A 13,486-nucleotide genomic window follows, 5' to 3' on the forward strand; every position below is an offset into this window, starting at 1 on the left:
GAGAAGAGTGTTTTTAGAGAGGGGTTAGGAGCATTGCTCAACTCTGGCACATGGTGGTGCCAGAGATTGAACCTGTGGTCTCTGGGGCTTCAGGCATGCAAGTCAGTGCTCTAACAGATGGAGCTATCTCCCTTGACCTTTAGGATTACTTACACACATCTTGTCAGAAAGAATTTATGACTTAATCAATCATTTGAGATCTTAATCAAATCAGTGACTTGTAGCTCACTTTTAATATATACACAGTCTGAACACTTGATCTTAACTCATGAATTTGTAAGTGAGAGGTGAATGAGGAAGATCAGGACTAGAATGGTAGGGGAAGAGAGCTGAACAAGGGCAAAGTGATCTGGATACAAGACTAAGGGGAGAAGATAATCTCAGCAATTACATCTCATTTAGTGACTTTAAGTGGGGGGAAGGATATGGGAGAGGATTCCTTTTAAATTTAAAATCATCAAAGACAACATTAACTGGAAAGATTTGCTAGTGATTCTGGTTGTAAACACCTGCCCCCTTGCATAGAAGTACCCCCAAACTCAGATTCTCAGCAAGGAAATGGTTAAATAATGAAAGACTTAGAAGGTCTTTGCATATGGCTGTGTTTTATAAGACAGTATGGAGTATGTTTTTAATAAGGAACCAAATCCTGAACAAGTGGCCAGTGGATTATATGGTTTGCATTTGAAAGGTGAAAGGTTGCAGTAAAATACCTTTTCCATAACTAGACACATGGGTTCATGATGTCTGTGTGCACACAGGGGTGCAAGGCAAGGAGAGGGAAAAGAAAGCTAAAGGATTGTGAGAATGTTTTCCTTTTGAGAGCTGTAGCTTTGATCATTAACCACAACACTTCTCTGCCCTCCCCCACTGCATCTTGTTCTCCATTTCCATCTCAATCTCATTTCCCCTGGCTATCTACCCTTCTTTCATTTTTCTTCTTTGTATTCTCTTTAATTCTTAATACTTCCATCCTTGTCACTTCTTTACTTCTTTTTGCTCCTATCTCTGCATATCTCCTGGGTCTCAAATCCCTCTTTGTATCTATCTCTGAACCCTCCTTTCTCTCTCTCTACCTCAGATATGTGTATCATAGTTCCAAGTGGATGGTGGCTGGCAACGCTGACTCCCCCGTTCCCCCAAGAGTTTATATACACCCTGATTCTCTAGCTTCTGGAGACACTTGGATGAGACAGGTGGTTAGTTTCGACAAACTCAAGCTGACCAACAATGAATTGGATGATCAAGGGCATGTGAGTCAAATAATCTCATCTTTCTTCTACTCTATTATTATTATTTTATTATTTTTTTTTTTGCTGTATAGTTTGCTAGCCCCAAGTTTTCAAAACAGGTAATATAAGAATCTCCATACCACATTAAATGATTAAAAGTAAGGGAGCATAAACATTTACTATTTCTTTTGTGACATCTCATTTATTACCATATTAACACTTTGCAAGCATTAGGGTGTATTTTTCAGAGTTCTTATGCTCCAGGGACAAGTTTAGTCAAGGCAGTAATACAGAAGCCTAGGGTAATCAAACAACTATGAGAGTAATCATAGATAGCATTTAATAGAATCACTCAAAGTCAGAAAAATCATGCAAACAACAGAAGTGACAATTTGGTTAATATGTCAACAAGTTTATGAATTTATAGGAGAGGAATAGTTGTTAAAGCTTCTTAGGTATAATTGGAACACCTGATCTAATTAATTTATTATTGACAGCAAAACCTATATTAAATGCGAGCATCTACACTGGTTGCTTATTTTTCAGATAATTGAAGAAGCTAAAGATATGGTTTCCATTTTAAGGGAAATGACAAATTTTGAAGAAAGAAGAACACATATACACGTCATTCTCACATAACACAGAGAGTAACCATAAGCTCAGTAACAAAGTGAAAATAATAGCAGTGGAATTTAAGGACAGCTTGCGCTCATGTTAAAAGTTGGAAGCAGCAGAGAACTGTCACTTGGTGGATGTTCTGACACCTTTGAGTGGAATGCTGTCTTTGCTACCAAAACAGCTACTAAATATTTATTCCATTAAAGCTAACATATTACATCTACTACCCATGACTGGGCCACTCTGCTACATGGGTCCATCAAACCCTATCCTACCATTTAGTTATACTGATTTCCACTTTCCTGCACATACCACACCAAATCTTTTTCTAATGCTTTTACCCTATAATTTGTTTTTGTGCCAGACTCTGAAATGATCTAGTGGATTTAGAGGCAAGCCTAGCATGATAATTTTCTTTTTCATTTTAGATTATTCTTCACTCTATGCACAAATACCAGCCTAGAGTTCATGTGATTCGCAAGGATTTCAGCAGTGATCTTTCACCCACCAAGCCTGTACCCATTGGGGATGGGGTGAAAACATTTAACTTTCCGGAAACTGTATTTACTACAGTCACAGCCTATCAGAACCAGCAGGTAAAAAGCTACTCTAAAGAGTCTTTTTCTGTTTTATTTTAAAGAGATTATTCATACTTTGCTGAAAAAAAAAAAAAAAGCTTAGTCCTAATGGAATGAGAGACACAAGGTTTGAAGAACACACAAGCATGGGTGATGATCCCATGACAATGTCTGATAACAGCTGGTCATCTTTGACCAAAATAACCAAACCTCCTAAGTCATTTTCATTTCTCGTTGCACTTGGATTTATTTTATTTGTTTATTATTTTATTTTTTGCCTCCAAGATTATCTCTGGGGTTCAGTGCCTGCACTATGGATCCATTGCTCCTAGAGGCTATTTTTTCCCCTTTTGTAGCCCTTGTTGTTTATCGTTGTTGTTGTTGTTGTTGCTGCTGCTGCTGCTGTCTTTGTTGTTGGATAGGACAGAGAGAAATTGAGAGAGGATGGGAAGACAGAGAGGGGGAGAGAAAGATAGACACCTGCAGACCTGTTTCACAGCTTGTAAAGTGACCCCTCTGCAGGTGGGGAGCTGGGGGCTGGAACTGGGATCCTTAGCTGACCCTTTTGCTTCACATCATGTGCGCTTAACCTGATGCGTTACTGCCTGGCCCACATCTTGGATTTATTTACATGATCTCTACTACATCCTGTAAAATGACCTTCATCATTTGCAATTCCTTTGTAAGGGTTCAGAATTGGTTCATATATCCTCCTATTTATAGTTGTTTTGTATATCCTCTTTACAAGTTACATCAATGTTACTAAGTCTCTCAGACCTTAAGATCCACCTTGTTGATGTACAGTTTTAGACTAAATTTACCTCTTTGTGATCATTGGTGACACTGTGAGGCCTCTATGTTTTGAATGTCTGTGATGTCTACTTTTCATTAATGTTTATTGATAGCTTACAATGTTTGACACTTAGCTGAGAAATGGATCTGATTAAGACTTATGACCCAGGGGCTGGTTGGTGGTGGATGGGGTTAGGTGCACATTGTACTAAGTGCAAGGATTCCAGTTCAAGGTCCCGGCTCCCCACCTGAAGGGAAGCTTCATAAGTAGTGAATAAGGTCTGCAGCTGTATATCTTTCCCTCCCTCTTTCTAACTATCCCTCCCTTCTCAATTTCTCTCTGTCTTATCAAATAAAAAGTATGCATATTTATGTCCCTTAAAGTAGAGCTTTAAGAGTATGAACTGAGTGGAACACACACACACACACACACACACACACACACACACACACACACACACTAATAGCACAATGCAATAATTTAATGCCATATATGACAGATGTTTCAGAAAACCAGTTGTTTTAAAGAGTCATCAATTGTTTTCTGAAACAAATAGTGTTTGTTTGCTTGTGTGTGTATGTGTTTTCCTTTAAAGTCTACATACTTTTATTTGGTGTCTATCTTACTTTCTCCCTCTCCCCTCTAAATTCTCTTTGCACCAAATTGAACTTATAACATGATACTTGGATCTTTTATATTGAATACGGTGCTCAGTGTTTGGTGATGAAATAGTAGAAGGTAAAATTTAGTTAAAATATTTATAGATCCTTACTACTTATCAGGCAGGTAAAGTCGTGTTATTTAGTTTTTGGTGCATATGGGAAGAACATTTCAGGGCTGGGTGGTGGTGCTCACAGTTATGTGTACATAGTACTAAATGCAAGGATCCAGGTTCCAGCCTCCTTACCCCCTGCACTCCCCACTTGCAGGGGGGAAACTTCATAAGAGGTGAAGCAGGTGTGCAGGTGTCTATCTTACTCTCCCTCTCTACCTCCCTCTACCCCCTCAATTTCTCTTTGTCCTATTTAATTAAAAAATGCAGAAAATGGCCCCAGGAGCAGTAGATTTGTAGTGCTGACACCAAGCCCCAACAATAGCCTTGGAGGAAAAAAATAAGAAAGAACATTTTGCATTGAAATAAGATGTGGATAAGATTTTTTTAGATGTTCTTTATCTTCAGAGGAGTTTGATATATAACATCTCCTTAGTCCAGTTAAGCTGTTGGAGACTTTTCCAGCAGCTGCAAAAAAAGTGTCCCCAACTTCATGTTTTTCTTGTAGATGCCTCATGCTACTTCCAAAGTAGAAGGTAGAACTTTCATTTTCTTTGGGTGCTAAAAACATTCAAAACACCTTAAATCCCTCAGAAAGTACAACTACAGAGGCCATAGAGAGTCCCCACAGGAAGTTTTAATAATCAGGAATTTTTGAGCTTTGATATAAGATATGACAGCTATATGGTCATGGTCATAAAAGCATCTGGAATCTTGGTATTAAACTTGCTTCAGAAGAGAGTGGGGGTAAGAATTTAAAGTCTTCAATTAACTTACTGCACTTTTACAAGACTAAGAATAAAATAAACAACCTATTCCCTCAGTGAGATCAGTTCTGTAAGTCAAGAGTCTAATATTGTAACCCAAATTGAAACTAGAAAAATAAAGCTTACTGTGACAATGATAGACCAACCATGAGTATCTGAAATGCCTTTCATTCCCTCTACCTTTTCTTTCTTTCCTTCTTTCTTTCCTTCTTTCTTTCTTCCTTTCTCTCTCTCTCTTTCTTTCTTTCTTTTTCCTTTCTTTCTTCCTTTTTCCTTTCTTTCTTTCTTCCTTTTTCCTTTCTTTCTTTTCTTTCTTCCTTCCTTTTTTCTTTCTTTTTCCTTTCTTTCTTTCACCTTTTCTTACTATTATTTTCCTGCATTAGAATGCACTACACATGTCTACATATTTTGTCTATATCTAGACTAGTGTGCTGACAGTGATACTTAGTGGGGACAGGATAACATGATAACAAATAATGAGATTTGGTAGTAGACACATCTGCTTTGATTTCTGACATTCTCAATGACAAACTGTGATCTTCAGCAAGCTTCTTAACCCCTTTCAATTTGTGCTTTCTGGTTTGAAGATATCCTTTCCTCATAGCATTACTGTGGGAGATTGAACCTACGACATTGGAGATTTAGGCATGACAGTCACTTTGCTTAAAGCCATTATTCCATATCTCCCAGTCCTTTAGGGGTGTTAGATGAAGAAACTTATTTGTAAAACCGCTGACACAAACATGGCATCTAATTAATGGTTCAGCTTGTATTTTCAAAAGCTGAGTGTACACAGGCATGTAGTAGAGTGGGAAGTAGGGGGGATTTTACTTTTTGAAGGTTTATTTATGAGATAGATAGATTGGATACAAGAGCTCATTCTAGCATATGTGGTGTTTGGGACCAAATTATGGACCACCTGCATGCAAGTCCTGAACTCTTCCAATAGGCCACCTCCATGCCCTTAACAATTTAGGTAAGTTAGGAAAATAGCTTATTGGAAACAGAACAGACTATAGGGAATTGGAAGAGCTGCACTCATAATTTGTTTTATTATCACTGGAGCTTCCCCACTTTGAACCAACTTTTTCAGATGGAAAGCACTGAAACTTCTTCAAGTGTTATGGGGGCTAGCTGGGCTCAGATTTGGTTTGTACACATATCAAAACAGGCAGACTATCCAGGTGAACTATCTTATCAGCCCAGTTGATCTATTTCTGATGTCAGTACATCATGAATCCACTAATATCATTTGAAGATAGAGGTCATAGTAGTTCCCTGTTGACTAAAGTCACTTCAAGAAACAGTGCAGCTCTTCCAACCCCTCAATTCTGACCATTCTGAAATGAAGATAATACCTTTTGCTTGTTTAACAAGTTGTCAGTCCCTGAATAAATCACACTGATTATCTAATATTCTTTCTGATTGTAGATATAATTTAATCTAAATCAGTGCCTTATGATAATGCAAACTGACCTCAAGTCATTCCTTTAGAAGTTTTCAGTCTGCCTCTTATAAGTAAGAGTCATCTGACAATAATTTTCAAATTTATCATGAAAATGCTAAGTAGCATAAACTGTTCTTTGTGAACTATATTCACCTATGACCATGTTTTTTATTTACCTCAACCTTCTAGAATGAGAATAATGAATATTTTATGGAAACATTTTTACTTTATTTTTGGATTTGTTCATTCATTGTGGAACCAGGGATTTGTATAAACAATCTCACTATTGCAGGTCAATTTTTTTCATTCAGTTAGAGAGACAGTGTGAGATAGAGACAGAGAGATGAGGAGACACTACACCTCCTTTCTTTGTCACAGCACCTCCCATAGGATGCTGGGACTTGAACCTTGGTCAGATGTAGAGTGATGCAACCACTCTACCCTGTGAGCTATATCTTTAGCCACATTTTTCACTTTATATATTTCTTCTTAGGGAAATGGCCTATGAAATGTGTAAAGAGAAAAAAATAGTGGGAAGTTATTATTTTCAAGAATGTGGTTAAAGGGACATGATCAAAGTAGGACAATATAGGTCTGGTGAAGTAGCTTACCTGGAAGGGCACCTGCTTTGCCAGGTACTCAACATAAGTTCAAGTATATCTGGGTGTACTACATGGGAATACTAGGACACTGGGGAAAACTTCAGTGCTGTGGTCTCTCTACCTCTCTGTTTGTCTCTCCCTGAAAAATCCTGCAATGAGTGATAAAATCACACATGGACCCTAGCAATGACATAAAATAAAATAAAATAAAATAAAATAAATCATGAAGCAGGGACAAGTCTCAATGGGTAAAGTGTAGAACTTGCATGCTTGAGGTCCTAGGATTGATCCCCATCACTTATTTTGTGAAATAATTATGGTAGAACATAGGCAGATGTTCGCTCTCTTTACTTGGTAGAAGTAAGAATTGGAATGATCACTGTTGGTACATCAAATGGTACAGATTTTAGAGTCAGACCATAACATTCTGAAAACAGGAAGTCACCTACTAAACCGAAGAACTGTTTCATATCCATATTTATAAGTTATTTGTAGACACAATACTATGTCTCATCACACGGAGCACTAAATATGTTCTTGGAATAAAGTCTGAATAGTTAGGCAACACACTGCTACTATAGTTTTATTGTATATCTGTGGTCCTCCTTCTTTGAATATAAGTTGTAGTGAAGAAAAAGGTTCTATTTTAAAGAAATATTTTATGTTTTCTTTTCCTCTTTTCCCATGCCTCCCTCCTATCCTTGCTGACTAATCCATAAACTTCAGGGCAGTTATCATATTGAAGTTATTATTACTATTATTTGCTCTTAGAGTGTCAACTTGGCAGGATTATGGCAGAGAGGAAGGTACACCATGCCCAGAATCTCATCATGGAGGAGAAGGTAGTAGAGGTGGGAATAAAGAGGACTTAACACTTTATGATTTTTCTTGGAAAAACATGTCCTCATGGAATTAGCAAGAAATTTCCATTGAAAAGTCTTTGTCTTCTCTAAGGGAAAAAGTCTGCTGAAGTTTAGCTCCCCCCCCCCCCCCATTAGTAAAGTAGATTTCAAAAAGACACAGCCCTGTTCTCAGGTAACACAGTCTTACTTCTTGATGAAAATTGGCTACAGGAACCTAATAGGAAGTCTAAAACCACAGCCAGTTTTTGTAAGCAAATCCAATGGGGTCTCTGAGCCACTCATTATATCCCAAACTACTGAGCCAGTTTAGCTGAAACTTTTTAGTCAAATTAGTGGAGGTTTTCTTGTTTTTTTTTTTTTTCCAAATGGGCCCTTTTTAATGCTAATAAAAGACCTTTCAAGCAATATAGTAAAAAGGAAAAGAAAAGAGACAACTAAGAGTATTAAAAAGGGAAGACTCTTTCATCCTTGAAACTACAGGACATCCAGATTTCATTTTCTCTGTTGGTTGAGCTATGTATATTTGCACTGTACTTTGTGAGGTATACTTCATTTATTAACTACCTTTATATTTTTAAGCAAAGAAGTAGTGAAAATTATTAAATTTAATGGTGACAAGCCAGCAAACTCCCCCTCACCCACAGTCTTGAATAACATAGACTACACCAATCAGGAGAAGGCTATAGAAATAAGTCATTGGGGAGTCAGGCTGTAGCACAGCGGGTTAAGTGCAGGTGGCACAAAGCACAAGGACCGGCATAAGGATCCCCGTTCGAACCCCGGCTCCCCGCCTGCAGGGGAGTCGCTTCACAGGTGGTGAAGCAGGTCTGCAGGTGTCTATCTTTGTCTCCTTCTATCTCCATTTCTCTCTGTCCTATCCAACAACGACAACAACAATAATAACTACAACAATAAAACAAAAAGGGCAACAAAAGGGAATAAATAAATAAAATAAATATTAACAAAAAGAAATAAGTCATTGAATGAAAATACCTCCACAACTCTTTTTTTCCATGTCTTAATTATCATTGGACCATATTTTAACATGACTTGTATAGAATCATTTTAGTTACACAGCTAGCTAGCTAGCTATAACACACGTTGTTCTGACAGGAAAGAACATGCAAGACTTTTGCCTCATTCAAATAGGGTTGAGGAAATTGGTATATATTATCTAAGACCTGTTATGGCTATAGATCTGGTGATTCCTATTTTTCATGCCATCATTCTTCCTTTACTCACTTATTCATTCACTGAGCAAAATAGCATCTGACACTAGGTACCACAGTAGAGAATGGTATACCGACACAATACCTACCTACAATTGAGGGGAAAGACAGAAAGTAAATATGTAAGGAACAAAATGGATGTATGATTGCCAACTGAGTTAGGAAAGAGAGAATAAATTAAAGAGTGCAGCTAAAGAGAGTAACAGGAATATCTGATTTTGGAGAGATAATTAAAGAAGACCTCAGGAGATAACATTTACTTTTGGGAGATATTATAGTGGTTATACAAGAAAGACTTCCATGCCTGAGGCTATGTTCAACCCTTAGCACCACCATGAGTCAGAGTTGAGCATTGCCCTGGTTGAGATATCTCTCTCTCTCCCCCCGCCGCCTCCCCTTCCCCTTCCCCTCCCCCCCTTATTGACGCCATGATTATTGCTGGGGTTTGGTGCCAGCATTACGAATCCATGGCTCCTGACAGCCATTTTTTCCCCATTTTTTTCTTTCTATTTTACTTTTATTTGACAGGACAGAGAGAAACTGAGGGGAGATAGAGGGAGAGAGAGAGAGAGAGACTGAGACTGACTCTCGGAGACCTGCTTCTCCTGCAGGTGGGGAGCAAGTGTGTGAACCCAATCCTTACACATGGTGATATGTGAGCTTAACTGAGTGCACCCTTCCCAGCATCCATCCGTCCATCCGTCCGTCCGTCCGTCTGTCTGTCTCTCTATCTATCTACTATCATCTATCTACCTATCTCTACCTTTCTGTATCTTTCTCTCTGTATCATTAAAATAAATAATAAAAAATTAAAAAGTCATTTTAACCAAGAATAGGATGAGAAATCAGGTATATAAAGGGTACAAAGAAGAGTGTTATTATCCTGAGACACTATGAGTGTGAGTAGCCTGAGCAGAGAAAGTGCTTAGCACATTGAAGCACTAACAGTAGTTCAGTTTGACTAGAATCTGTCAGTCAGGACAAAGTATTTTGAGTGGGAATGGAGAAGCAGGGAGGTGCTTAGGCAAGCCTGAACTGCAAGGCTAGGCAAGAAGTCTGGGTTGAATCCTGAGCGTATTTGTAGTTACTGAAGAGAAAGACAGGATCCATGTATGTGTCAACAAATAACCCACCAGTTGCTGTGTAGAAAAGGCTGAACAAGGACAGAAGTGGAAGAAGAGAGCTCATTTTCAAAGCCAACTACATTACTTTATTCAAAAGAGTATGGTGACCTAGACTAAGGCAGAGAGATGGAGAGACACAGACATATTGGGGTCTAATTGATAAATATAATGTGGTGTAGGGTTGAAAATTATCTTCTTAAATGTGTCTAATATTTGCAGATATGTCAAGTTTATACAATATGTAACAAGGCATATAACATATATTGAAAATAAGATATATTATATAGCATATATAATTTTCTAGGACATATACATATAACAAAATAAGCCAGAAAAAGAAAGATTTTTACTCATGGGTAGGACTTAAGAAACAAGGTCAGAAAGGGAAGCCACAAAATAAAATGTGGACTTATTTGGTGTATTGCACCAAAAGTAAAGGACTATGGGGAAGGTGGCAGGTTCTGGTACACAAAGATGGGCCTAGTTTGGGGGTGAGAGTTTTTTGCAAATACCTCTCTTGATAAGATGAGAAATTGGATCAGTGTACCAACAACTCTACTGTAAACCATTAACCCCCCAATAAGAAATAAAGAGAAAAAATTTCTGTAGTTGATTTTCCAAAAATACTGTAATTTTTGTTGTGAGGCTGTCAGAGCAGCTGTGAACTTTCCAGTTTTATTTTAGGCCGAATACCTCCTCATGCAACTTGATTCATTTGGCAAATTTTTACTTTTTTTGACTCCAGATTCTCCCACTTCAACCTCTACCTCCACCTGTGGTTGACACCTACATGTACTATATGTGTGCAAGGATGGAGGTGGGGGTCTTTCCATGCCGTCATCATTACTTGTATGTATGTTCCTGTGCTATCTCCAAGCCCTCATCAGCCTTTGTTGTGGGAAGGAGTGCTCACCATGTTTGGTCCCAGTTCCTGTGTTTGTATGTTCTGTAGTTAGACAACTGCTGAGCTTGTGCTTTCTGGTTGTTTCAGTAAGAACCTCTTGGGTCTTCCTGGGCTGAGGTATCAGTTCCACTTCAGGTATACCTTTATAATTCAGTAGGGTAGAGAGACAGAGACATAGGCAGAGACAGATAGACAGTCCTGCATCATTGCATCACTACTCTAAAGCTTCATCTCTCTCTCTCTGACATCTCTTCCCCCAACTCCCCACAGGTGAAGACTGGGGACTTGAACCCAGGTCCTTGCACACAGTAATATGTTTGTTCAATTGTGTGTACCACTGCTTGGCCCCCTTATTTCAGGTATTGTTCAGGTCCTTTGGTTCCTGCCTAGGATGTAGCATCACTGTGTCAGGGTCACACTGCCTTGAATGCTGTGTCAGAGGCCACTAGATTTCTGTGTTCTTGACCTCCTGCAGGTCCATGGGACTGAAGATGCTAACTCTGGCTTCTCTCTGCTTTATTAGACCAAGTGGTATTTTCACTTTGATGCAGCCTTCTCTATGCTTATATGGAGGTCATCCTGCTAGTCTTTTCTGAATCTCTGCAGACCCACATTCTACTTTAAGTAGGGGAAGCTAAAGAACATGTAAATCCAGCCTACTTGCTTCTCTTTTATCTGTCTCCTCTCTTCTCATAGTCTACAGGATGATTTTTTTCCTTCTTTTTTTTTTCTCTGACTAGAATTTACCCATGTTACCTCCTATTCTATCACAGAGCAGCAAGTTACCATTATCATCACTTTATTTATTTTTCTATTTTTAATTTTTTAAAAATAATCTTTATTTATCAGCTAGAGACAGGCAGAAGTCAAGAGGGAAGGGGGTGATAGAAAGAGAAAGAGACAGAGAGACATCTGCAACACCGCTTTACCACTTGCAAAGCTTTCCTCCTGTAGGTGGGGACCAGGGGCTTGAATCTGGGTCCTCGAGCATTGTAATATGTGTGCTCAATCAGGTGCACCACCACCTGGCCCTATTGCCACTAGAGCTATTGCTGGGGCATGGTGCCTGCATGACAAATCCACTGCTCCTGGAAGCCATTTTCTTCCTCTCTTTTTTCTTTGATAGAGATGGAGAAATTGAGAGAGAAAGAGAGATCACTTTTGAAGCTTCTACCCTGCAGGTGGGGACCAGGAGCTTGAACCTGGTCCTTGTGCATGGTAAATTTGTGCACTGTACTGTGTGCATCACTGCCTGACCCCAGGACAATAAGTTTTAGGTCCAGTTCTCATTTACATTCCTTCTTGCACTTCAGAAGACACTCATAAGATCTAAGTCTCCCAGGCTTATATCTAGAGGTACCTCATAACTATTCAAAACAAAGGAATATTGAGGCCGAAGATACGATGATTTACTCCTTCAAAATATTACTCATGTCACCTTTGGTATTTATAGACATAATTATTGGCATAACCACATTACTGGGGTGGTAATTTGGTTAATATGGCTAAAATTTCTGTCCTCTTATTTTAGGGTATCTGATGCTTCAGCAGAGTAACGAAGGTCTTCTCTGATGTGACCTCAGGCCAACAACCCCTCTAAATTTATCTTTCTATGCTTCTTTTTCCATGGCCTGTGCACTGGTCAAAGTCAACTAGTTCCATGAACTTTGATATGCACTATTTTGCCCATTTTGGTCCTCTGGCTTGCATCAATTTTTTAATTTTATTTTTCTTTGTTGGGGCATTAATGGTTTACAGTCAACAGTAAAATACAGTAGTTGGTACATGTGCAACAATTGCCTTCAAGCTCCATCCAAGATGAGGTGAAGAAGGTGAATTTACCATTTTGGAATAGCTGAGTAGCATCCCATTGTATGTATATACCACAACTTACTCAGCTACTCATATGACTACATCAAACTTTTAAAATAATTTTTAAAAATTTTATTTATTAAAAGGAAACATTGACAAAAACATAGGACAAGAGGGGTACGATTCCCACCAGCAGAACTCCATATCCCATCTCCTCCCCTGATAGCTTTCCTATTCTTTAACCCTCTGGGAGTATGGACTCAGGGTCATTATTAGGTGCAGAAGGTGGAAGGTCTGGCTACTGTAATTGTTTCCCCACTGAACATGGGCATTGGACCCTTTCTTCATTTTTCACTAGACTACTACCCATCCTATGAAGTTTGGCTCATGTGTTCTCTCTAGTATAAAATCCCCAAAAGCCCTTTGATTTAGAGTTATCTAAGTTATCTTTTAAAAATAATTTATTTATTTATTTATTTATTAATGAGAGGGATAGAAGGAGCTAGAGATAGAAAGAACCAGACATCATTCTGGTACATGTGCAGCCAGGGATCAAACTCAGGACCTCATGCTCGAGGGTTCAGTGCTTTATCCACTGTGCCACCTCCTAGACCACAAGTTATCTAAGTTATCCTTCCACTAAGTTCTCATGGTGCTTTGCTTTAAGTGTGAGTCTTAACACTTTCTATTATTTTAGAGCTGTAGTGGGACATGTACTAGTGTAGATATCCTCTTCTTATTTTTC

The 13,486-nt window shown here is 38.6% G+C and overlaps 1 protein-coding gene across 6 annotated transcripts in view; it reads left to right on the top strand.

Annotated features, from left to right (window-relative positions):
* TBX15 (T-box transcription factor 15) overlaps nt 1–13,486 on the top strand; it is a 162,776-nt gene that overhangs the window by 102,067 nt on the left and 47,223 nt on the right. For all 6 annotated transcript variants that reach the window (XM_060201802.1, XM_060201804.1, XM_007534686.2 and 3 more), the window contains exons 4-5: nt 1,082–1,253; nt 2,279–2,446. In XM_060201802.1, coding sequence (XP_060057785.1) covers nt 1,082–1,253; nt 2,279–2,446 — 340 coding nt within the window. The remainder of the gene's footprint in view (nt 1–1,081; nt 1,254–2,278; nt 2,447–13,486) is intronic.

Source organism: Erinaceus europaeus, chromosome 11 (genome assembly GCF_950295315.1).
Source record: "Erinaceus europaeus chromosome 11, mEriEur2.1, whole genome shotgun sequence".
Taxonomy (NCBI): domain Eukaryota; kingdom Metazoa; phylum Chordata; class Mammalia; order Eulipotyphla; family Erinaceidae; genus Erinaceus; species Erinaceus europaeus.